The sequence below is a fragment of the Phalacrocorax aristotelis genome, chromosome 10, assembly GCF_949628215.1.
Source record: "Phalacrocorax aristotelis chromosome 10, bGulAri2.1, whole genome shotgun sequence".
NCBI classification, from domain to species: Eukaryota; Metazoa; Chordata; class Aves; order Suliformes; family Phalacrocoracidae; genus Phalacrocorax; species Phalacrocorax aristotelis.
This window is the reverse complement of record NC_134285.1, coordinates 12,725,352-12,750,465: the sequence shown is the minus strand read 5'-3', so window position 1 is coordinate 12,750,465 and position 25,114 is coordinate 12,725,352. Positions and strand designations below refer to the sequence as shown.

Below are 25,114 nucleotides of genomic sequence, written 5' to 3'. Positions count from 1 at the left end.
ATCTTCTTTGTAGCTACATGGTGATGAGATCCCCTCTGAGCCTCCTTTTCTCAAGGCTGGACAAAGTCAGTTCTCCCAGCCTATCCTCACATGGCAGGCTTCCCAGTCCTCTGATCATCTTGGTGGCCCTTCTCTGGCCTGTCCACATCCTTTTTGTATAGTGGGGACTAAACTGTACGCAGTACTCCAGGTGTGGCCTGACAAGTGCTGAGTAGAGAGGGATAATGACTTCTTTATAGCTGCTGGTGATGCCCTTTTTGATGCAACCCAGCACCCAGTTGGCCTTCTTGGCCGCAGCAGCACACTGTTCGCTCATGTTGAGCTTTCTGTCCACCAGGACCCCCAGGTCCCTTTCCACAGAGCTGCTCTCCAGCCAGGTGGATCCCAGTCTGTGCTGCACTCCCGGATTATGTTTTCCCAGGTGCATGACCTTACACTTGTCCTTGTTGAACTTCACAAGGTTCTTGTTAACCCACTCTTCCAGCCTATCCAGGTTAAAGTAACTATTTTAATTTTTCAGCTTGTCAAAGGGACTTCTGGTTCATGGAAGAAGTTGTGGCATACTTCAATATTAGGGTTCCTTTGTGCATTAAAGGGCAGTCAAAATGCTGTCTCAACAAAGTATCACTCATAAAGATGTGCTGGCAAATCATAGAATCAGCTGTGGCAAAGAATTAAGTCCTCTGATCACTGGACTTGAAACTAGTCTGTTAAGTATACTAAATTGATGAGATGAACTGTGAGTAAAGCTGCAGTAATCATATATTGGAATTGCATAGCAAATGTGGAGACTAAAAATTCCAGTTAATCCATTTATTAATGCTGGTTGAAGTTGCAGCAGCTACTGGGAACAGAGCTACAAGTGACTGATATGTTTTGTTTGTGGTTTTTTCTTGGTAGCAAAACAATTTTGTGCATTTAAACAGTTATTCTTCAATTTTATGAGGTTGTAACAGAGTTTCTTAAATGTAAACAATCTGAGTTGAAATTTTTTAAAAGTGAATCAGGTTTTCTGAGGCAGAATAACACTTTGCAAAGATGCTAAATAACTAGTGAAAGAAATAATTCTCAGGCATGTAAGAGTTTGGTGGCTTGTTGTTTGTTTTGTTTTCTTCCATTCATACTTGCAGAAAACTCAAGTTCAGCATTGTCTTGATTTGACTAGGGGCCAATAAGTGGAAAGCCATGAGAATTTTTTAGAACCCTACTTGTAAGAACAGAATAGAAAGAAATGGGAATACAAAAAAAAAAGTAATCCAGATATGGCCTACAATGAGAAAATACTTTCTCCTTTCTTGGCCAAGGTTTTGTTTCTACTTCTCAGGCTTTTTCTTTTTTGTCTTGCTTGTCTTGTTCTCTGATACCATCACCTCTCCCCCTTTTCACCTTCAAATGTTATTCATAGGACATCTTAGAGTTCAGGCTGTCTTTCACATGAAATCATTTATGAGAATGTAGGAAGGTTTTCTCCCAATTTAGAAGAAATATTTGCATTAATTGCTTAAGAAAAAGTTCCTTTAAAGGAAAGCTAAGAAGCTATTTCAGGTTTTGGCACGAAATTTTGCTGCTGTTATGTAAAACATGGCAAAAGGATAAATGTAGATACATAGTTTATGAAAGAAACATAGCCTTATGAAACATCATGATTGTGGAAATAAGGTCTTCTCCAAGAAACTGGGAATATCTTTATAGTAATACCTTACTGAGTCTTAAATGGAAAGTTATGTTGAAGCAGAGTCATGTCTACAGGAAAGGAAATATTTGTGTTTGTGACTAATGTCTGTCACAACTTGAGAGTCATAAAGTAGTAACAAAGGTACCTCTAAAACCTTTTGAGTGTTATTTTATTTCCCATACTGATGGTTAATTCTGGTCACCTTTTCTTTGCAGATATTTCCTGAAGGAGTTTCCTGGTTAGAATATTTCTGCTTGGTCAGTAGTTTCCCAATTACAGTATTTTGAATTATTTAGACTTGCCTTTCCCTCCTATCTAGATTACCTTTCTGTAGCACACTTAGAATCCTTCCTCTGCCATTGTATTGGGAGAGAAAATAAGTTAAGATCATTTGCAAGCAAATGTTCCAGTGTAGGGACGTGCATCCATGAGCACTGTTCTGCAGAACCTCTAGACAGGCAATCTTGCTGAATCAGGCCAGCTTTTGCTATGATAGTCACAAGTCACCTTGTTTACTTTTTCTACTATTTCTACTATTTTGATGAGATGGAAGATTTCTTCTCCCTTGAAGTGCAAACCTTTTGTGAATATATAATGCCTTGTATGGGTACAACTTTTTCCAACACTGTAAGGGAAATAATGTATATTAACGTAAGCCGTTCTATACCAATGGCTTTAGTAACTGTTCCAAAAGAGTTTCGTTCACTTTAACAGATGGCTTTCCCTCACTTCTGTGGTCATAAGTCCATTGATTATGCCTTGTTTCCTATCCTACATGGTATTTTGAAATATGAAGTATGTATGAGAAACCTAATGCACATTTGCTATTTTAAAAACTGTATGTATCAATGGCCCTGAGTGCTATAGAAGTCTTTCATGTTTGAGGTCGTTTAGTTTGTGGTTAACTTTTTGCAGACTATCAGGCGTCACTGTGTGTAACCTCAGTTCAACTTATCTAAATAATTGTACATGATCAATCAGTTTGGTTTCTGAAATAGAATATGTGGATTTATTTACATTTATGGAATAATTAGCTGCTTACCAAACTATTTTGTTTTTAACTAAAATAGATATCTCCTGCCATGGTGGTTATTCAATTCTTTCAAGTTGGTGTTCATCTTGGACATAATGAATTGTAACTTAAAACAAGAGAAAAACTTGGTGAAAATGACATTCACCCATCTAAAACCATGATGCAAGTGCTACAGCAGTTCAGATAGCAAAGTGGTTTTGAGTCGAGTTCTTGAGTATAATCATGGGAGGAAGAGGGTAAGAGGTGGGACTGGAGATTAAGTCAGATTATTAACAGGACTGATGTTTGTTAGCTTTTTTCCTCTGTCTTCCTTTCTTCATCCATTCTGGTTTTTCACCTGTAATGCAACCTGCCTACAGCATTTTCCTGCCTTCTTGTGTCTGCCTTTTAAAGCATTCATATGCTTCTTGTAACAAGCCCATTTAAATTGAGTTTTGACTGGCTGCCTGCTGCATGGCACCAGCAGATTCCTAATATAGGAGATTCTCTGTGGATGGATGATTCACTCAGTGCCATGGGAGATTCCCCATATAAAAGAATAAAGAATCGTGTGGTGCATTTGCTTTCTCTCATACCTGATTCAGATACTTTCCTTTTCAACAATCACTATGCAATGAGGGCAACAAGTAGTATACTGCTAGGTGTTTCATAGTGCACATTGTGGCTACTTTCAATAATTCAGGGGTCTGACAATAAAAAGGAAAGTTTTGCATTAATACTTTCCCATGGGAGAGTGAGGAGGGCTGCAGAAGCAACTCAGTCGTGTACATCACCTGACATACAGCTTATATTGAAGATCATTGTTTTGCTGTAAGAAGTGGTTCAACTTCTGAAAAGGTGCTTGCTATCAAAACCTGAAGAGATGACTAAAGGCTTGCAAGTATTAAAGGAATGTCTGCCAAAGGAAAGCCTTACTAATAAAATTGAGGAGTTGCTATAGGCATGTCATTGTGAGGAAATTTGTGGAGAACCATGAGAATAGTGTAATCTTCGAAAGAAAGAAAGAGATCAAGGAAATATGAACAATGCAGTGGTAATTGACTTCACTGGACTTGTGTGGGAAAGGCAGTTCATTAACTTTCCTTTCAGAGCATGTGGTAAGTTCTAGCAGGTAACTCCATAGCATTCTAATGGTAGAATGCTACTATGCTAGTATATGCAAGACCTTTTAAGGTTTTGATTCTTCTGCATTTTTATAATACTGATGAGGTTCAAGACCAAATTACTGGCTTCTGTAACAATAAAATACAAAAACTGTAAGTTAAAAATTCAGCTGAAAAATCAGAGCAAAGGGGGGAAACAACTGCTAATTGAAAGATACAGTAAAGGGCAATTGAAAGACACAGTAAAGGACAACTTACTGGGATTAATTTTACGGTAGGTATCCTAGCTTGTTCAGACAATCTAATCACAAGTGAGTTAGCAGGTCATCCCAAAGGGGGAGTCTTCAACATATGGGGATCAACAGAGTGTGTGAAAATAATTTATGAAGTTTTTCAGAACTGGAGTATTTTCACTGCAGGTCTTGGTATTGGACACTATGGGTTTTATGCAAAAGCAAACTTGTTGTCAAGCCTGGACATTTTATAGTGTCACTGAACAACTTTTTTTTGATAATCTTATAGAAGGTTGGTGCAAGAGTTAAGTGCTCTGACTTTCTTGATCCAAAGTCTGCTGAAAGCCAGAGCATGCTTACTTGCTTTTGTCCCAATAATGATAAACTCATTTTGTTGTTAAATGAAAATATAAGCCTTAAGAAGGTCTTAACAATTGCTGGAAAACACAAGATGTCCTAAACAACAAACACATACGTATTTGTCAGATATAATCAAACATGACTACTTAGGAAAAAGAAAATTTGTTAACGTAACATGCTTTTGAAACACCAAATGATTTTGAATAATTGTTTACTTCTACTAAATGTTCAGCATGTGTTTGCAGTGCTGCTGGGCTTACTGGAGACACCTTTGCGGGCACTTATTTCAGTATATGACTGAATGGGAACATAATACAGTGACCAGTAACCTAAAGAATAAATTTTAGTTGTCTTTGGCTCATAGGATGCTTCTGCAAAAAAATATTTTGCACAACATACATGGAATAACTATTGTTTACTTCCTGAATCAGTGTAGTCTTATGCAATGAATACATGCATTATGTAGATGCCGTGTACTCATGGCTTCTCATCTTGACTAAATCACAGAAATTAAGTATTGCAAAGTACCTCATTCTCAGGTTATTCAGTTCTGAAACATTGGGTTTGAGAAACCAGGGTTTTTAATTCCTTCCTTGCAGTTCTTTCCCAAATTGCATACTTCCAATGGATTTCCCTGTGCTGCAGGTCCTCAATACTTTCTGAAATTGCATCTTGAAAGAGAAAGTGCGTGCATCGTCGTATGTGTGGAGGGAAGGAGCTAAAATGAGGATTTTTTAAGGCATGTCAAAGACTGAAGCAGGGGGTTGCAGAGGAAGAAGAAAGGCATGGATGCCAGATTATGTTAGGAAAGAAGAGGATGCTACAACTTGAGGAAATATTAGACTGAAAGCCAGAAGAAGATTTTAAAAGTACTGTCAGACACTGTATGACCCTTTCCAGTCTTCAGACTAGGAAAAGTTTGACTTGTGAGAAGGTGGATGAAATCCAGTACCAGCATTAGATTTCGTTGATTAAAATTTTCTGAAGTTATCTCTGCAATAAAAAATGCAGTGCAGGCCTTCTGTCCAAAAGGGATTTTTGTTCACTTTTGGCTTAACCGTTTTCCTCATCACATTAAGGTCTGTGACCATGAATTTATAGAATATATCAAAAACTGAAGAGTTTTGACTGTGTAAGCTGTAAGTTTTAAAATGTTTTGAATACCTGTTACTGGGTTTGCATGACAGGGTTTGGTAGCAGGGGGACTACGGGGGGCTTCTGTGAGGGGCTGCCAGAAGCTTCCCCTCTGTCTGACAGAACCAGTGCCAGCTGGCTCCAAGACGGACCCACCACAGGCCAAGGCCGAGCCTGTCAGTGACAGTGGTTTAACCTCTGTGATAACATACTTAAGAAGGGGGGGGGGGGGAAACTGTGCAACTGCAGCCAGAGAGAGGAATAAGAATATGTGAGAGAAACAACCTGCAGACACTAAGGTCAGTGAAGAAGGAGGGGGAGGAGGTGCTCCAGGAGAAGGAGCAGAGATACCTCTGCAGCCCGCAGTGAAGACCACAGTAAGGCTGTCAAAAGTGGAGCAGATATCCACCTGCAGTCCCTGGAGGATCCCACGCTGGAGCGGGTGGATGACTGAAGGAGGCTGTGATCCCATGGGAAGCCTGTGCTGGAGCAGGCTTCTTGCAAGACCTGTGACCCTGTGGAGAGAGGAGCTCACACTGGAGCAGGTTTGCTGGTACAACTTGTGACCCCGTGGGGGACCCGCATTGGAGCAAGCTGTTCCTGAAGGACTGCACCTGGTGGAAGCGACCCACGCTGCAGCAGTTCTTGAAGAACTGTAGCCCATGGGAAGGACTAACATTGGAGAAGTTCATGGAGGCCTGTCTCCCATGGGAGGGACCCCACGCTGGAGCAGGGGAAGAGTGTGAGGAGTCCTACCTCTGAGGATGAAGGAGAGGCAGAGACAATGTGTGATGAACTGACCACAACCCCCATTCCCCGTCTGCCTGCATTGCTTGGGGTGGGGGGATGAGGTAGAGAACTTGGGAGTAAAGTTAAGCCCAAGAAGAAGGGGGTGGGATGGGGAAGGTGTGTTAAGATTTCATTTTTATTTTCTCATTATCTTATTCTGATTTGATTTGCAATAAACTAAACAAATTTCCGCAAGTCGACTCTGTTTTGCCCATGATGGTAACTGCTGAGTGATCTCTCCCTATTCTTATCTCAAGCCACAAGCCTTTCGTTGTATTTATCTCCTCCCTGTCCAACTGAGGGGGAGTGATAGAGTGGCTTTGGTGGGCACGTGGCATCCAGCCAGGGTCAACTCACCACAATCCCTTAACCTACTTTCTTGTTCGTTGATCAGTATTTGTAGCATGTTTTCAGTAAGATGCATTCAAATTTTCAGGCTTCCGAGATGAAGGTGAGAGAGAGTGTGTCCTCTGAGTCACTACAAAAAATTAACACTACTTTGATGCAATGTTTGCTCTTACCCTTTCTCAATTTGTTCACATACTTTAATTCTTTCAAGCTAGTTATTAACTTGTAAACTTCATTGTCCTGTTTTGCAGGCTTTGCTGTAGCCCAGTGTATAAACCAGCACAATCCATCACCACTCTCATCACCATCCAGTGGCAGTGGGAGTACAGGGCGCTGTGATTCAGTGACTGCAAGCTCAACGTCCACTCCTTCTGCTGCACAGAGCCCATCAGGTATTAAATCACGATTTTCAGCCTAGGCACTAAGGGAGGTAGAGTAGTTTATTGTAAAATTAAGTTACTGTGTCACTGGATTAAAAGCGGTAGGGCTTTATGTTTTTTAGACACTCAGATCATTCAATTAAACCAGTTACAAGTAAATTGTGGTGCAAATTTTAATGATCTCTTCAGTTTTGTGGAACTCTCAGAAATACTTGGCATCTTTCAGCAGTGATTTTAAGTACTGGTGAAATAATGCCCAGTTTGCTGACTTGTCTCCTAGAACATACAATTTAAAATGTTGTTTTGGGTTGGTTTTCTTTTCTTTAAAACTTAAGTATTGCTTTCCATAAACCTGTAACGTAAACCGTTAGCCTTCCACCGTAGAGGATAAGCTGATCTGCACATGAAGCTTTTTTTAACTGGGTGACATTTTTTGTATGTTCATTTGTAACAGTGGGCCAAATATGAGATATCTGAAAATAGTTACTTAGGATGCTAATTTGTAAAGCTTTTGCAAGAACACTATTCTGGCTGAATACTACCACATTTGAGCAGGCTGTTTCATTGGTGCAGAAGCAGCTGCCGTATAAATAGCCTGACAGTATAACTTTCACAAATGTGTTTGTGTTGGTCAGTATATTTAGTGGGTTTGTTTATACTGGGACTTCTTGTTGCATTGGAATGCCTTCATTCCTCCTTTTTTTTGTGTAGTATTTGTAAGGAATCTTGTCATGGTGTTTGTTCTGAGTGCAGATTATGTGTAAGGTAAAGCTTCAAGCTGGAGACTAAACAAGAAGTAAATCCTAAAGGGTGCATACTGAAATGCTTTCATGCTAGAACTGACTTACTCTACTTCATTTTGGTTATAAAACAATAGAGGTAACTTGATTCTCAAGACCTTTTCCAACTGCCGCTTTATTTTAACTGTCACTTCCAACGTTGATCACTGCTTGAAGAGGTTGTTCTGGTCCCCCCTCTTGAGACCCACCATTTTGCTGTTATTTGGAAGCCTCCTGTAGATCTAAAATTTTTTTTTTGCAGTCCTACAGGAACGATACAACCTTTGTTAAGCATTTAGTGTTTTGTAGGTTTCACTGAACAGTGTCAGGAGATCAATGTATATTATATGTCCAAAGTAACTAACCCTGCAATAAATATTGCTGAAATGGGTAAGCAAAGGCTGCTTATGAAGTTTATGAACGATTCGTAAAGCATTCTAGTACTCAGGCTGTAGATTAAAAAGCATCTATTACTGTGAGAGACTAACATATAGCAAAAATAATCCTGCAATATGTGTAACGGCAGAATAAAATTTGGAATATTTTTCTATATGCAATCTATTCAAAATTTTGGAAGGACCTGGTTTTATTTTCTCTGTTGGTAAGGTGATTGCTGTTATTCAGTCTCTTAATATGTGTACTATGGGTGATTACGCAGAGAAGTGGTATCATTTGTCTCTGTATGGATTGACAGTGCAAGAAACATTTGTTTAACTACATGTTTCTCCTCAGCAGTGTGAAAAGGGTCATCTGCAATGTCCTTTGCTGTATTTGAATCCTCCTTGATCAGGAAGTGAAATGTAACTACAAGTTCTTGGCAATAGTGGCTAAGATAAAACTGTGGTAAAGGAAATTAAAATAAGAAACCACTTTTTTGGGGTTTTTTTTTTTGCTATAAGCAATATGCTAATTCACAAAAATATCAAGGAAGACTATACGACATGTTTCAAACTGAGGTCTTTCAAGCGCATATAATCTGACTTCTGTAAAAAACTGAGTAGATCTAGAGCACGTATTTTCTCATCTAGCATAAAAAGATAGTGTCTTATTGAAGAATAGTCATAGACTGTAGTCAAGAAAATAAAGTCTACTTATGCAGTGTGTTGGCATTTGTAAACACAAAATCCTGTTTATTTTTCCTTCAATTTAAAAAGCCTGATGACAGGAGGCTGCTCATTGGTTTAAAAAAAAAACAAACAAAAGATAAATAAAACCAACCAAAAAAACCCCAAACAAATTCTACCCCACCCCCCCAAAAAAAACCACCAAAAAACAAAACACCACACCACAAAACAGAGGAAAGGGGATTTTTTAACGCTTGGTTTCAGTCTGTAGTTTACCAGTTAGGGTGCATGAACTGTCTACACTTAGTATGACCTTCATTGTTCAAAATGCCATGTGTCATGCAGGAAGAGTCTTTGGGTGGGTTTTGGTTTTTTGCACAGGATCTAGGCACACTGATGTAGATTCTTTAGCAAATATAGTTGTGAGGATACAATTCTGTGCCCTACCACTATAAGCATAGTAACCTTCAGCAAAGTCAGTGGAAATTAATGTGAGAATCTGCATCAGCTACTTCAGTCCCAAGTCAGCAGCTCTTATTAACCTGTGGCAGGGATGACTTTTGAGCTCAACTCCTGGATTTTGTTCTGCTAACTCTACTCCGAGAGCAGTAACAAAGAGAAAGACAGTGACTGTATGTGCATGAGCAGGTAATTTGGTGCAATAGGACAATGAACAGTTGGTGCTGAGGTACATGCATCTGATCTGCATGTGGCTTAGGGATTTTGCTGTGGACCATATTTACCCCGACCTTTAGGACCAAGCATCCCTGCAATGTATGTGATTGTCTGAAGGACCAACTATTAGTTCAGTTGTTTGTTGCTGTTAATATTTGATATGTATTTGGTGCATAGTTGCAGTGTATTTTATAGTTTGGTTTCCTTGTGAAAGAATCTCATAAATGCACAGAACCTGTTCCTAAAGTCAGACCAAAGCAGTACCCATGCATAATCCTTCAAAGCTGCTCTATTGGTCTGAACCAAACTGCTAATGTAGTTGCAGCCAATAATGAACAAGTCATGTTTTAAATAGTTATAGCTGAGTGGCTGATGGTGTCTCAAGGTCATTATTATTGACTAAAGAGGATTCTGAAATCCCTGGAGCTGGGTCTTTGGGGGGCCTGGAGAGGGTTTTCTCCAACCTAGGGAGCTGCTTTGACAGTTGTTCTAATTTTCAGTGTCAGATCAATACTATTGTCTATTCATGGGAACAAGTTTCTGCATTAACTGATTTGACCGGTTTACTGCAAGTTTGTAATGAATGGTCTCATGAATGTTTTTCCTATTTATATGCTATTGTGATCTATACTGGAAACCGTTGCCAGGAGCATGACCATGAAAGGGATTATCGGTTTGGTACGTCCAGATAGCTGTTCCATGGGCTTCTGCATGAGCAGAAGTAAACTACTGAAATAAGCGATAGTGTCTTAACCACTGTCTGTGTTATATTAGGTCTTACTGACTGACTACTCAGCAGAGTTATGGAAACAATTGCTGATACTCACCCACTTCAGTGTAAAACAATGTGATTTTTTTCCCCCTAACCTGTTGAGAACAATTGAAACTAAACTGCCTTACTCTGCTCTGAAGGAGAGGAGGAGGCTTGCATGATCTGAAGTGGCTCCTTTGAGGAGGAAGTAACAAGTAGCTGATGAACAGAAAGCAGTTACCAAGATCTCTTTTATGCCCCAAGGCAGCACTTGAATGCCGCCACCATCTCTCACATTTGAATCTCCCTTCTCATTTCCCATTCCATTTTAAACACACTCACGAGAGCACACAAGCGTGCTCTTCGTCCTCCCTCCTTCCCTGCTACCCTGTTTGTTCTGGCAGCTGCTCGAGTTGATGACCATGAAGAACATGCTAGGTTGCTCAGGAACTTCAGTCAAGAAATCCAGACAAGATAAACGGGAGATGTGTATGTGGACTTCAAGGAAACTACCTCAACTACCTTCTTTAAGAGCAACATCTTCAACCATGACAGCTCTTTCTACTGTAAACTTGTGATTATAGTGTCCTAAGCTACTGTCTATTGACAGATTTAAACTGTTAAGAGTTTGATATATTTGAGATGGTACTTGTAATCTTCACAGAGTTGTTTCAGGAAATAAGGTTTGGAACATACACGTTGACTTTTACATAAAACAGCAATAGATGTGAAAAAAATAAAGACAAATTGCATAATTTTAGATGAGAGAAAACAGTGTTACAAAATAGAGCATATATTAACAGTTAAACAGTAAGGGTTTTCAAAAATGTATCATAGGGAGAAAAAATTAAGTTTAATTTGGTGTTTTGTAAAAATACTTGCTACCGCTCCTACCTGCATCAATCAATCACACAGTATCTTAATGTGAGGAGAAAGGTTAACTGAACTTACATAAAATTATATGACTGCTTTGCATGTTTCAGTCATTGTAAGAGCACAATAGTTAAATTAACTGCTTTGTCATGAGTAAAATAAACTCATGATTCCTGAGTTTATCAGCTATCCTTCCTAAAAATTGTCACACTTAAGTCATGGGACAGATATTTTAAAGCCTAGCATCTCCTCCATTTGCAGTATTTGGGAATTAAGCTTAGCCCTTTACAAGATCTTTGTTCCTTAAAATTGAAAAAGTGGAAGTCATCCCTTAAAGAAAGCAGAATCCCTAGCAAGACAGTAAAAGCAGTATCAGGTTCTGCAAATGCTGTTATCAGGTTGGGTTTTTTCCTTTGTATTTACATGATTTTTTGAAATTAACATGTCCGTTTGAAATGTTCCTATGCATATGATAAAAATGTTTTCTTGCTAGGCAGATTTTAATCATCAAGCTTTTCAGCTCAGAATGCAGTCTCTTGGCTACACTTGCTGGAACTGTGCACTTCTTTAAAGTGCTTGCTTTTTTATATGCCAAGGATTAAGATAAAGATGCTCTCTTACAGTAAAAGTTAGCAGTCTTCCAGAATTATGTATGTGTAATGTCATCTACGCTGCGTTTTATCACTTTTTAAGTTGTCTTAAGCTTTAAAATGCAGTTGGCTTCAATACTTAAGAAAATGTTTACAATGGAGCAATGGCTATTTATGACTTCAGAAGACATTGATCTTCTATGCCACTTATGCTGTATTTCACACTTCTGGCAGATATTGATGGTAAAAGGTCTAAAATAAGTACAAAGAGCTGTCCCTTGTTGCAGAGAATACGTTGGATTCTAGTCTGTAAAATAAAATTTACATGTCATGGAGAGGATGATTAATCAAGCATGGAGTGCCTGTAAGAGCATTGCCTGCCATTTTACTAAAACCATCCCTGTCTCTTCCCTCTATAATCAGTAATGTAAATGTGGTTTGATCTCTTCTGTTCTATGATGCTAGTAATTTTCTAACTACGTGAGGAAGTACTTTTATTTCTAGAAAGTTTCTTTTCTGAAAACTTTCTATGCACCAGGCATCATCATCTGAACTGCTGCTATCTTTTAAAACACTCTGGCTTTATTATAAACCAAATCTAGTACTTCAGTTTCATATCATAGAATAGTAGGACTGAATGGTCTGAAGTAGTGTCACCTACACAGTAGTGCACCTCTTAAAATTTATGGGCAGTGGAAACCAGAATAATTCTATGTCACCAGATTTTGTGCTAAGTAGCTTCTCTCAAGATTTCTAGAGCACGTGAGTAGATTGTAATGCAAATGCCTGCCAGTCCCTCCATAGTGTAAGTGCCGTTGGTATTGCCAGACATAGCCCAAACCGTATTATGAATGCTTCCAGATAGGTAAGCAAAAAATTTAAGTTCAGTTAAACTTGCTTATTTCTGAAGAATGAATACTTCCAGCTTCAGAAGTATTTCCCAAACTTATAAGACTCTTGGTGTGGTGTCAAATTGTATTCAAGATACCAGCAGTTATGGATGTGTCCTTGTCACTTTTTCTTGTTGCTACTCTAACATTTATCCTTTGTCTTCATTCCAGTTTCCCTTCCTTGTTTCATTGTTAAAGCCTTCGTATGATATATCACTGTGTTTTCCTCTAGTAAGGTCTGGCAGGAAAGGACGTCGGCGGGTGTTTAGTCTGTCGGAGGCTGACAGTCACGGTGGACACTGGGTTTAGGTCTTCAAGCAGCAGCTGCAACAGAAACTCGCGCAATATCAATTCAGGCAGGTTCCTCTATAAGCTTTCAAAAGCCCGTAACAGTTAATAGAACATATTTGGTTTCCATGCTGACAGCAATGACAGTGAGGTAGGAAACTGAAGAAAGCATCACAAATATTTGTCTCAACTGTTTTTTGCAGCAGAATTGCAAAGCACTAATTAGCTGTTTCTGATAGCCTTACCTGCAGTTTCTCCCATGCTTCTTGGCACTCTTGCCAAAGATAGAAATTCTGCTATCAAGCCTCCAGCTTCAAAGCAGCTATGTCTTCATTTGCACAGGGGCAGCCATGGCTGTAGTGGAATTTAGTAAGCACAGGTTTCTGAATGGACAGTAATGCAGGTACTTGGCTAGCAGCAAGAAATCTATTTATAACACGGGTAAAATGGACAGGCATTCAGCATAAGATTGTCCTTGGACTGTGATGGCACAAGTTTAATATTTCTATGATCATCAAACTCGGGCAGATGGCTTTATGGACTGTTTAATTGCCTGAGGAGGTGAGGAGGGGAAGCAGATGCAAAAAAGATGGAAATACGCTTCAGACTACCTTCGTACTTATATAACCTGTTTTAATTTGTATCTAATTAAATTCTTTTATTGTCATGGCATGAAGATATTTTACTCTTAATACTAACTAAACACCCTTTTTCATCTTTATAGATTTACTTTGCATCTTTTCACTTAATGTCATGTTTTTTATATTTTTGTTATCCTTTCAGAGTGTGTCGCTGTACAGCTTAGGACACTTCTCTGTAGATGATATTCATTCTTTCCTTTTCCTGTTCTTTTCTGTCTGTTTTCACTAATAATCATCCTTAACATAAGTTAATATAATCAAAGTTAAGTGATTTGGTTTGGATTTTTTGCTGAAATTATAATCTCAGTAGCATTATGTAAGTGCTGAAAAACATCTAAGGTTGCTGAAGCCACTGCAACCAGAAAATGCTAATAATACTCAAAAACTTGCAAAATGACACCCTGTTTTCAAATCTTGTTTGGTACTTAATTTTGGGGGTATGTGGGGGGGTGTTTGTTAGAACTAAGTGTTAACATCACAACTGTTTTAAGAAACTGACTTCACTCTCCCTGGTTTTGTTGCAGATCTGGCTTATATTTTTTTGCCAGAACACTCTTGCTTAAATACATGGGGGTTGAGGAGAGATAAATAGAAATGCCGTTTTCCCATATTAGATGGTAACTTTTTGATATTTAAAAGTAGAGCATGTCTTAGTGAATGGTGAAGTTATACAGGTAAAAATGACAAATATTTTTGCTCTTTCTATCCAAAAGTCAAACCGGAACCAAATGTTAGGAATTTGGGTTTTTTCAAAGCCTGTTAGTACTTTTGTTTGCAATATAGACAGAAGTTCCAGATAATGGGTAGAGATCTTAATCTCTAAACATACTGGGTGCCTTCAAACTCTTTGGAATCAAGAGCTTGGTACCCGTCTTTAGATTTTAGAGATAGACATTCTTGTAATAATCCCTTCCTCAGCTTTTTTTTTTTTTCAGTTAGGGTGCATCTTTTACCAATTGTTTTTTCCAGTTTCAGAGACTTTAAGAATTCAGATCATACATAAACATATATTTATCTACTTGGGTCCTTCTCTGAATTGAGTATGACTTCAAAAGGCTTTGAAATTTTGAGTCTCAAAGGTTTTCTCATTAGCAATTATTGTCCGGAAGCCATGTATTCAATTAGCTGGGAGGTGTTATATGTGAAAACTTTTTACATCAAGAGGGTGGTCTGATTTTTCGTTGTAATGCCTCTTATATTCCAAATTTTCGTTCCAAGATGTTGGATCTCTGTTCTATTTTCTATTTAGTTTCCTTCATCTGCAGTCTAGGATTGTTTTCCTCTATCCATGTATTCAAAAGATATGGGAGGTGATCATGCTTAAAAAGCTACTTAGCACAAGCTAAGTATAAACCTCAAGTGGCCTATGGATTTGAGAGCTTAGTCACAACTATGTTAGTACCACTCTCACAGCCACAGTTTATAGCTGTGACTGAATAGTAAGATTTTTAGCTAAGTATTTGTTCGAAAGGGATAATATATTGCAGAATAGTAGAGAGAGCTGTTGATCTTTTCTAGACAATGTTAAAAATCCTCCCTTCCCCACCCCGTCATGTACTGATATCTGTTGTCTGCCCTTGCAGGGACTAGTGGCAGTTTGCGAATATCTAGCTGTTTTGGCAGTAATGCCAGGCAGGGTTACAGAAATTTGTCACTGCTACCCTTAAATACAGTAACAGTAAAGCTCTGACAGTGACTAATCATAGAACGCCCTGAGCTGGAAGGGACCCACAAGGATCAAGTCCAACTCCTGTCCCTGCACAGGACAACCCCACAATTCACACCATGTCTCTGAGGGCCTTGTCCAAGTGCTTCTTGAATAGCGTCAGGCTTGGTGCCGTGACTGCCTCCCTGGGGAGCCTCTTCCAGTGCTCCACCACCCTCTGGGTGAAGAACCTTTCCCTAATACCCAACCTAAACCTCCCCTGGCACATCTTCCTGCCCTCCCCTCGGGTCCCGTCATTGGTCACCAGAGAGAAGGGATCAGCACCTGCCCTTCCTCCTCCCCTTGTGAGGAAGCTGCAGACCATGATGAGGTCTGCCCTCACTCTCCTCTTCTCAAGGCGGAACAAACCAAGTGACTTTAGCCGCTCCTCGGTGAAATATTGAAAGTAGGAGAGAAAGAGTTTACTTCTATCAGTAGTAAATAAAAGCAGGAGGGAAGCATAGAAGAGGTCTAATTTTGTACTCTCTATACATTCTACAGCTAAAATACCGGACTGAGTATGTTCTGCTGACATTTGTAAATATTTTTATCTTTTTTCTGAATGGTGGTTTTTTCAGACTTTTGGATAGAAAATTTGGACTTATTGACTCAGATACTTTTTTTTTTTTTTAATGGAACCTTTTTTCAAAAACTTTTTCTTTGTGGCATTAAGAAGATAGTCACTTTAGCATTAATTTAGATCCTACATGGAAGGATTTGGGGACAATACAGCATAACAAAAGAATCTGTATGTCTGTCATGATTTCAGTAAATTTGAAGTATTGGGAAAATAATATTTTGTTGGGAGAGGGGGAGGAATGATTTGAGAAATTAACTGCAGAATCAGAAATGAAATGGCAGAACTGCAATGTGGTGTATTCCTGAGGAGAATGCTATTGATGGATAATACTTTATTTACCAGAATGCCTCAGGCTTCCGCATCCCAAATTTTGGATTATTCATACTATAATTAAGATAAAAAATAATCTTGGCAAAGAATGTTTGATATTCTTCTAAGATGTTATAAATTCAGAAGGTAAAATCACTGCAAAGAGACTCCCTGTTTTCTGCATTCTTAAATGTTAGTATTTATCTTGGAATTCAGAGAAATGAGACTTTATTTCAGTGTTTTTAGTAGTTCATTTTCCATGCAAGTCTTCCATCACTTCCTCTGTTATCAATCGCTACATTCTCACTAAAGCTTCTTGACAGCTAAAAAGAAGAATTTGCAGAGTTACTTTGAATCTGTCCTTATTTTTCAGAAATAACAAGTGATGTCCCTTTTATTTAAACGGAGACTTTACAATCTATAAAACTTGTTTTAATTAAAGCGAGAAGCTTTAGCCACTGATTCAGCAAAAAGTAAAATTGAGTGATTTTCTGAAGTGAGAATATGCCATTGTTTGGGGTTATTTTACCAGAAAGGTAAAAAACCCGATAATCTTAACTGTTATTCCACTGATACTTTACTGATATCCATTCCATTCTCAGCTTTGTTTTTCTTTTTTTTTTTTTTTACCTTATGTTCGTGCTTTCTGTTCTTTTACAGGATTAATTGGAATCATATTGAAACGGAAATATTTTTAAGGTCATTATATATTAAAAACAGAACCTAATTCTTAGCTTCTGTATTCACTACATTGCCTTGTAGACTTTTCTGCAGATGCCTGTACACTTGAATACATGCTGTTTCTTACAAAAGCTCCAAAAATGGTCTGTCTTGAAGCTGGATACCTGTTACTTTAATGGCATATATTACTCTAGTCCGAAAAGAAGAAAACCCTGAATTTTTCTGGGCATACTTGCTCATATAAGGCTGTATCACCTCATCCCCTCTGCTCACTATCCATCTGAGCCAAATGAGCAGTTTACTTGATATCTAGCTAGGGTTTTAAAGGGGAAAAGGACAGTACGGATAGCTGTTAATGTTTTGGGGTTTTTTTTCATTGCGTGGGAAGGTGTAGTAGCATAACAGTTTTCTGTGGTACATAATGCTTATTCCCAGTTTTATCTGTGTTTTATGCTCCATGCTTAGGAGCACAAAAAAAACCCATATAACACAAGCCTGTCTAAAAACAGGCCTATTTTGCAGCACCTTTCAGTTACAGTAAGCACATCATTCTCCTTCCTGTTCTTCCATAGTTCTGCTTTCTGTGGTTGAGGTGTCACTTAAATGTTCATGTGGAGAATGAAATGAGAGAATGACTTCCCAATTTTTGTAAGAAACAAGCCACCTCTTTTTGCAAAACTAGTTATATGGGGTTGTTTTGTGTGGGTTTTGTTTGTTTGTTTTTCTTTCTAAAGAGCTTCCTGGTATGGGGTGGCTATTAATTTTAGTCTATACTAAATACTGGAGAGGCTTCCTTATTTTTCCCCTCAATTTCTTCTCTCTAGGAATATTTCTGATATTGCTGCATATTCTGATACTAAATGTGTAAAGTTTTCTGGTTCCTAGTTTGAACAGATTCCTGCTGGCATTTTATGTTATGCCTTCCTAATATTTTGTTTTATTTCTAATTACTAAAATGTGAGTGTGTAAGCAGAGTGCTTCACAGAACTGTATTTTCCACCCAATTATTCTTAAATTTTCATACATAATAGTATACTCTTAGGCTTAATGTACATACAGAGTTGAATGTTGATTGTTTCTTGGTGTTTTCTTTTATTAGATGGTGGTTCAGCTCCAGAGCAGCCTCAGATGACCATTTCTGGTCAGATGATCATTTCTGGTCAGATGGTGTTGACTGATGAAACTCTTTCAGCTGTCTCAAAGTCTAGCAAGAATGCTGTAAAAAACAGTGACATAGAAACAGCAAACCTGTCTCCTAGCTTGATTCCTGCACAGCAGCCCACAATATCATTAATAACAGATGACAATACAGATGCGCTAAGTGTAGAGTCACTTACACTGGTGCCACCAGTTGATCCGCACAGCATTCGAACATTCAGCTGCATTCCTCAGTCCTCTTTGCAATCTGAAGTTGAAGTTTGCGAGGTAAAGGAAGAATGTTCTGACTAAAGCCAGCCTGCAGACTGTGATAAACAGCGAAGCAAATACAACCAAATTCTTCACTGTTTTTGCTTTGGGAGGGCAGATACTTCTTGAAGCCTGAGGGGCCATCTGGTCCACAAGAAGGAACCCACTGATGAAAGAGAATGTGGGCAGCTTTTAGAGTAAACATCAGATGCTCAGCATATTTAAACTGGAGAAGAAAAAAAGAAAAAAAAAAAAAAAGAACTTTGGAATCTGGACTGGTTGTTTCCTACCAATTTCTGTTATACAAGAACATGAAAGTCTTTCAGAGCACCTACTTTCTTCCTATTATAGAGTTCCAGCTGCAGGAACTAAGTTAATTGTAAAAGGTCTACAGTATTATGGCAAAGTGAAGACATTTTTAGATACCTGGCTTCAGGATATTGCATCATTACTTCTCTGAAACTGGAGACATACCATTGGCCAGAAAAAAACTAGATATTGTAGTACAGACTTAACATTTCCATTTGAGACGTGGTGTGTTTTTCAGTTTGTTGTTGTTTAGGTTTGGTTGGTTTGGGGGCCTTGTTTGTTTTTGGTTGGGGTTTTTTGTTTGTTTTTTAAATCCTGATCTTATTCATCTTTTGGAGGTCTGTGTGATACCAGCACATTTGGCCACTTTCAGTGTTGTCTTCGTAGGACTCCAGACTTCAATATTTTTTTGCCATGCGTAATATTTATTTCAAGGTATGATTCAAAGCAAGATATTAAACAATTTTTTAAAAGGTGAAAGCTTGAAATTTAATGACAAATGCGTATTCAAATTAACATAAGGGACTTTTGGGACTACTTTAGTCTTTGCTTAATCAGCTGCAGAGGAACGTGAAATATTTTGAGATTGCTATAGCTTGCTTGCTTCTGACAGTCAAATTGCTACCCCTCTGAGGGATGATTATATACTTTCTACTGAAGGACAACTTCTTGAAGCAGACGGAAGCAGTTTTACTCTAAAAAGGTTTTTTAAATTTTTTCATCTTCATGTAGGAAGAAGGTCACCATATCTAACTGATAATTCCTTTGCAAGTCTGAAACTTGAAAAGTATTATGCAGGGTGGTTTTTTTTTCTATCTGCGATAGTATCACAGTTAAACTCAGATTATGTAGCAACATTGTTTATGCTTGCCTTACTTTGCTTCCTACATCGTGATACCAAGTTGACAGAAAGTAGTGGAAAAGTGTTGGTTATAGTTTGGAATCTTTTTTGCTGATTCGATATGTAATTTAACATAAATGGAATTTAAGATTTCTCATCAATTTCCATGTGTGTTAATTTAACAGTAAAATGAGCAGATTGTCCTTTTTGGTCTGCTCATAACAGTGAGTGCTTTCTGGCTCTCAGAGATTGAAGGCTACTTGGTATCGTGATTTCAGTCATCAGTGCAATCTGCTTCCTCATTCTGTCTCTGCTAACATTAATTTCACATCAAGTAGATGAATCTGAAAAGTTTTTACCTACTTCCCAGTCTCTTGTTGTACCTCTTCCTGGCTGTCAGATGGAATACTTGAAGTTATTTTAAATGTTATATTTATATATGAGGTTGACTAATGCACAAGTATTACTTTGCTTGCTTTACCCATCTTTTCCTTCGTGTAGTAACTTAATCTTTATAAAACATATATACAAGGTGTCTGCTATTGAATGCAAGCGGTATTTTTTTTTGTTCCCTTATTAGCTTTTGCATGCAGTCTTGTTATTTCTAGTTTTCTGTGACTTCTACTTTGCCTCAAATTGAATTAACCAATATTCTGACCATTCCAGGGTGGCCCAAACTCTAAATGAATTCTGAGAGTTAGGTGTCCTCAGCGCTACTATGGAAATAGGATGAGAATTTGGCATTGCTGGAGTAAGAGCCTGCCTTTTTTTTGGGTCATATGCTTAGGGTGAGTTTACACTGCAGTCACTGTTGCAGCTAATGCAGATGCACCTGAGCAAGCCTAGACATCAGTAGCAATTTGGGCACAAGGACCACATAAGTTTTTATTTGCTGAACTGATTGCAGTCTAGACTTCTAGTAAGTTGCAGCATTACAATGTAGCCCAATAATATTCTGAAGATCATTATAAAAATGATGCCTTACTTAATTTGAAAGCATTTTATGTTAGTTCTTAACCTTAACTCTTGACCTAGATTACACAAAATACCACTGCGCAGGCTGAGTTCCCTTAAATAGAATTAATTTTAGACAGGAAAACCTTGATCTTTATTTATCTAATTTCAAATTCAGTTCTAGCAAGATTAGGACCACATACAAAGAGTCTTTTTAATGGGTATGCATAATCTCACCCATGAGCAGTACTGCACAAAAAGTGGGACAGAGGGAAAGAAAGCTGACTTTGTGCTTTTCATTGCTTTTGAGTGGCTTTTCAATCTGATGACCAGTTGGCTACTGGGAGCTTCAAAGGAAATTACTGAGATAGATACTGTTATTAGGAAAATAGGAGACTAGGTCTACTGTATAATCTCCTGGCAGAGCCTTGCTGGTCAAGGGCTGGTAAGGTGGGATATCTTTTAGCAGTTCTATCAGAAACTCTCTGCAAAGATGGATTTACATTGGGAAAGCTCTGACTGCACCAGTTCTGCTAATGTTGTGTTGTTATATGAATGCTACAACTGGTGCAGACCAACTGAAATCTCTGAATGGTTATGCCACAGAAGCAATTGGTTTTTTACTTATTTGCTTCTGTTAAAGCTTTGACTATGCTTCATGCCACGTTAGAAGACTTTAGAATGTAAATGTCTGGAGATGCTGTAATAATCTGTCATCAGCAATCTTTATCTCTGCAAGTATGGTGTTACTCATCTACAATTCCTTGAAGAGTAGTATCTCTCTCTCCCTTATCAGAAAATCTCAAGGGCTGTTTCCTTATCCCCCTTTCACTGTAAAAAGGAAACTCAACCAAGAAACCATTAGCACATTAGCCACAAATGTAGCTTCTTTCTAAACAAAAGTTGATTTGAGTCAGTGTAACATCACTCTCTCTAACCAAATACAAATACCAAGTTGCAAATGAGAGCAGCAGCTGAACAGCTGACTGTTCAAATGGGTCACTATTTCAGTGTAATACTGCAGAGGGAGATAAAAGCACTCTAAAATAAATATAGCAACGTTCCAGAGCAAAATGCCAAAATGTTGGAGAGATGCTAAATTCTCAGTGTGTGTTTGTAGAGGCTATGCCTATCTTCAGCCATATTCTGTTAACATAAAATAGTTTTACTGTTCTCTTCCTTTGGAGAAGAGAAGCCAAAGAAACCAAGGCATACTGAATGTTACTTTGCTATTTTGTGGTCTGTGTGTCTTGTTTCAGCAAATTTTACCAAGATATTACTTGTTTAGCAGAGCTATGTGTTGCCTTCACTGTTAGGTCTCGCTGCCTCTTGCTGGTCCCCTTTGCTTTTCTGTCATCCAGTGTACAACAAAGAACAAGACTCAAGCTTTTCATTTGCGAAGAGAGTAATGGCAGCATACACTTTGTAATTTGGTAAAGAAGGGGAGAGAGGAAACATTAGTGCCCAGTTCTACTGTCTGCTTCACTATGGAAGTAATGCAATGCTTGCAGTGTGAAACTTGTGTGCAAAAACTGTTTTGCAGAAGTTCTTTGATATGGAAAGAAACCAAAGTTTAAGCTTCCTCGACTTCACTTTACAAGCTGTGTAGATTAATCCAAATTCATTAGAAATGTGGTCACATATATTAATACTAAAAGCTGTATCTTGTGTGTAAAGTCATGAATTATTTACAGTATAAGGACTGAGCTCATTTGTATTCTCCACTGCTAATTCACAGTAAACTAAAATTCTGACTTCTTTTCCATAAATTAAGTTGAACTTGAAAACAAAAGGTATGCAATTACACCTGTTAAAGAAGCTTCTCAATGTTCTTTGCTTTACAACGCAGTTGGAATTTTCCTTGAAGTCATTTGGTGAGTTAAAATGGGAACTATCTTCCAGAATTCATTTATTCTTTTGCAGTATTGTTGCTAAAGGACAGGCATGTGACATTTAGAAATTCTTCTCCCATACCCAGCATTAAAGGCTCAAGTCTAGATCGGTACTCAGAGTTTAAGTCAATGTCCAGTGATTCATACAAACCCTCTGCCCAGTAGAGACAGAATACGGGGGAAAGTAACGTTCCTTTGTGGATTTGAAGTATTCTCGTGTGTAGAATTTAAAAACTGATGGTTAAAATAGTTTTTTTATATAGCAAGATCAGCAATCTTTAGGATTGCAATTATTGTGATTTTTTTTTTTCTAATTAAGCAGTAAGACGTGAGTGACTATAATTTCCACACTTACTGCAAACAGCCTGAGATGATTACTTTAAGCAATCTAGGAATTCAATAATTACCTTGCAATTGTGTGTTATTTTACTAGTGGTAAATTAATCTTAAAACTGTATGCTTGAAGACGTAGGTAAGCTATCAGACAAGCAGGTCGTAAGTATGAAGCCACTTCATAAAAGTAAACACTTTAATCACATGGTGCTGTCAGTGCTCTAGTTTAATCAGTCACTCTTTTTGCTGCATGTGTTACAGGTAAATAACTGCAGAAGAGCCTAATGAATAGTTTCACTAACCCACATGTAGTACTTTTCAAAAAAACCCCACCATGCTAAATATTCTGATGTCTTCACTAATCAGCTAAAGTTAAATGGGGAGTTGTTTTTATAAGAACATTGCACAGGCAGCTGTTGTCTAGGAAACTAAGTGTTTTAGTCCTATAGCTGAATGACAGATTTGCAAAGAGGCATCAGATGGGGGAATCAGTGAGATATAGGCGTTTTGCCTCAGAGATAATGAGTCTCCTTGATGAGTCTCCTACTTATTTTCAGGCAACCTAATGTCAGGCATCTAAATGTGTTGAAAATTCTCTTCCTAACTGTTGCTGTCATTCTTCTTGAAAGAGTTTTTTGGTGTGTCACTGTTTAACTATCACTGGCCTACCCTAGGACATCACGAACCTGGGCACTGCACTTCTATTATTTAGAAGCCTTTGGAGTGGTTCTCCTCTGCTTGCCTGCTCTGTTGCTCTCACCTTTCCTAATGTGCGCAGCATGAATTAGAAACAAATATCATAACTCTTGCTGTCTCCTGATAATAACCCTTACTGTCTCCTAATGGCTTCTGAAAAGCAGGTGATGATCTAAGCACGGTGTGCTAGGGTGGGATGTTTTTAGGGGGTGGGAGGGAGGAAGTGCTTGGGGTTTTTTCCTGCTGCTCAGGATTTTGTGAGTAGCAACAAAAACATGGGAAATGCAGTTCTGGACTGAGTCTCAAACAGAAGGTTCTTTCATATGGAAACGTATTTTTATATTACATTTGTACAGAATTTTCCCTATTTTGATCTCCCAAAATTTTTAGATTTGCGCATTGCTCAGATATGATTTCTTTTGCAAACTGTTATAAAATATGTATTTTATGTTTGTTAATGTATTACAAATGCAAAGCCAAATTTTGCTTGTCTAATAAATGTGCACTGTGGCAGTATCTTGTTTTATTATTTTACTAACTTGAATTCATTTGTTCTTAATGCGAAAAGGAAAAACTTGAGTCGTCATTGTGACTGTCTTGTTAGCATAAATAAATGTGTGAAGTGTGTTTATGTAAAAAAATAACTAAAAAGGGCTTAAGAAGCAGGTAATGACTAAGGATACTTGTCGACGACTTAAGTTAAATAAGTTAAATAAGGTTCAGACTAGTATATAGTGTTCCCAGGATTCTTTTAAGATCGCAATCTTAAGATAAATAAGATTTTTTTTTTATCTTGTTCTCCATTACTTTTGGTTATGGGTACTCATCCTAAAGTGAGTTTAAGACATAGTAATTGCAATCTGATAACTTAAGTACGTTTGAGGAGATGAGAAGGCCTGAGGTTTTGTGTTTGGGTGTATTTTAAGGACTAACTGCAGCAGAAATATTTACAATGAACATGGAGGTAATTTTGAAAAGGATTGAGAATAGATTCAAGTGTGCAAGTTTATAGACTGTTAAAATTTCAAGGAGCCTCGTTTCACTCAGTGGTAGCACTGAATAATACGTTGTTAGAACTCTAGGGGACCTGCTTGGAAGCATTTTAAACTTTAGGGGATAACTTCAGGCATCTCCACTTGTGAATAGGTGTGTTGATACTTTTGTTGCAAACTTTTTACTTCATTTTGAGCTGTTTTGTAAGTTTGATTGTTTTAAGTGCAAAAAGAGGGAAATGTATTTTTCTAGAAGAATGAATGTACCTGGGATTTAAACACTACATAAAGCAGTTAATGAACATGAAAGACTGTTCTCCTATGAAATATATTTCAAGAAAGTTGTGTCTGAAATGTACTTCATTTTGGGGGAGAAGAAGGAAAAAGTCCTGAGCATATACTTACATGGAAAAAAGCCCAAACATGGGGTGAATCAAATTCTGAAATGTCTTTCTACAGGCAATAAGTATTAATTATTTAATGTAAGTTATGTTAGACATTTGCAGTAAATGTGACAATATATTAATTTAAAGAAAAATGTATATAAGTGTCTGGGAAGGGAGTGAAATTACAAAATATTGGTGTATGTTTCTGAAATCCAGATTTCTATAGCTGAATCTGTATTTGCTGCATTAATTATGTGTCATGGCTATTGAAACCCTGGACAAGAATGAACAATAGACCTGTCTTTGTAAATGGAACTTGGCAATAAAAATGGTGTTACTAAGAAAACTTCCTTCCCTTTCATGTTCTTTTGCTGGATTTGATGCACAAGGACATTCAATGACAGAGGAATGCAAAATTTGTAG

At 37.9% G+C, this 25,114-nt stretch overlaps 1 protein-coding gene across 4 annotated transcripts in view; it reads left to right on the top strand.

Moving 5' to 3' along the window:
• CLEC16A (C-type lectin domain containing 16A) overlaps positions 1-20,079 on the top strand; it is an 89,993-nt gene extending 69,914 nt beyond the window's left edge. The window contains exons 22-24 of one of the 4 annotated variants that reach the window (XM_075105299.1): positions 6,927-7,067; positions 12,914-13,033; positions 17,981-20,079. In XM_075105299.1, the coding sequence (XP_074961400.1) occupies positions 6,927-7,067; positions 12,914-13,033; positions 17,981-18,330 (611 nt within the window). In that variant the 3' untranslated portion in view covers positions 18,331-20,079. Of the gene's footprint in view, positions 1-6,926; positions 7,068-12,909; positions 13,034-16,860; positions 16,900-17,980 lie in introns of all 4 variants that reach the window. The other 3 variants (XM_075105302.1, XM_075105301.1, XM_075105300.1) reach the window with 3 other exon arrangements.
• Positions 20,080-25,114: the final 5,035 nt, after the last annotated feature.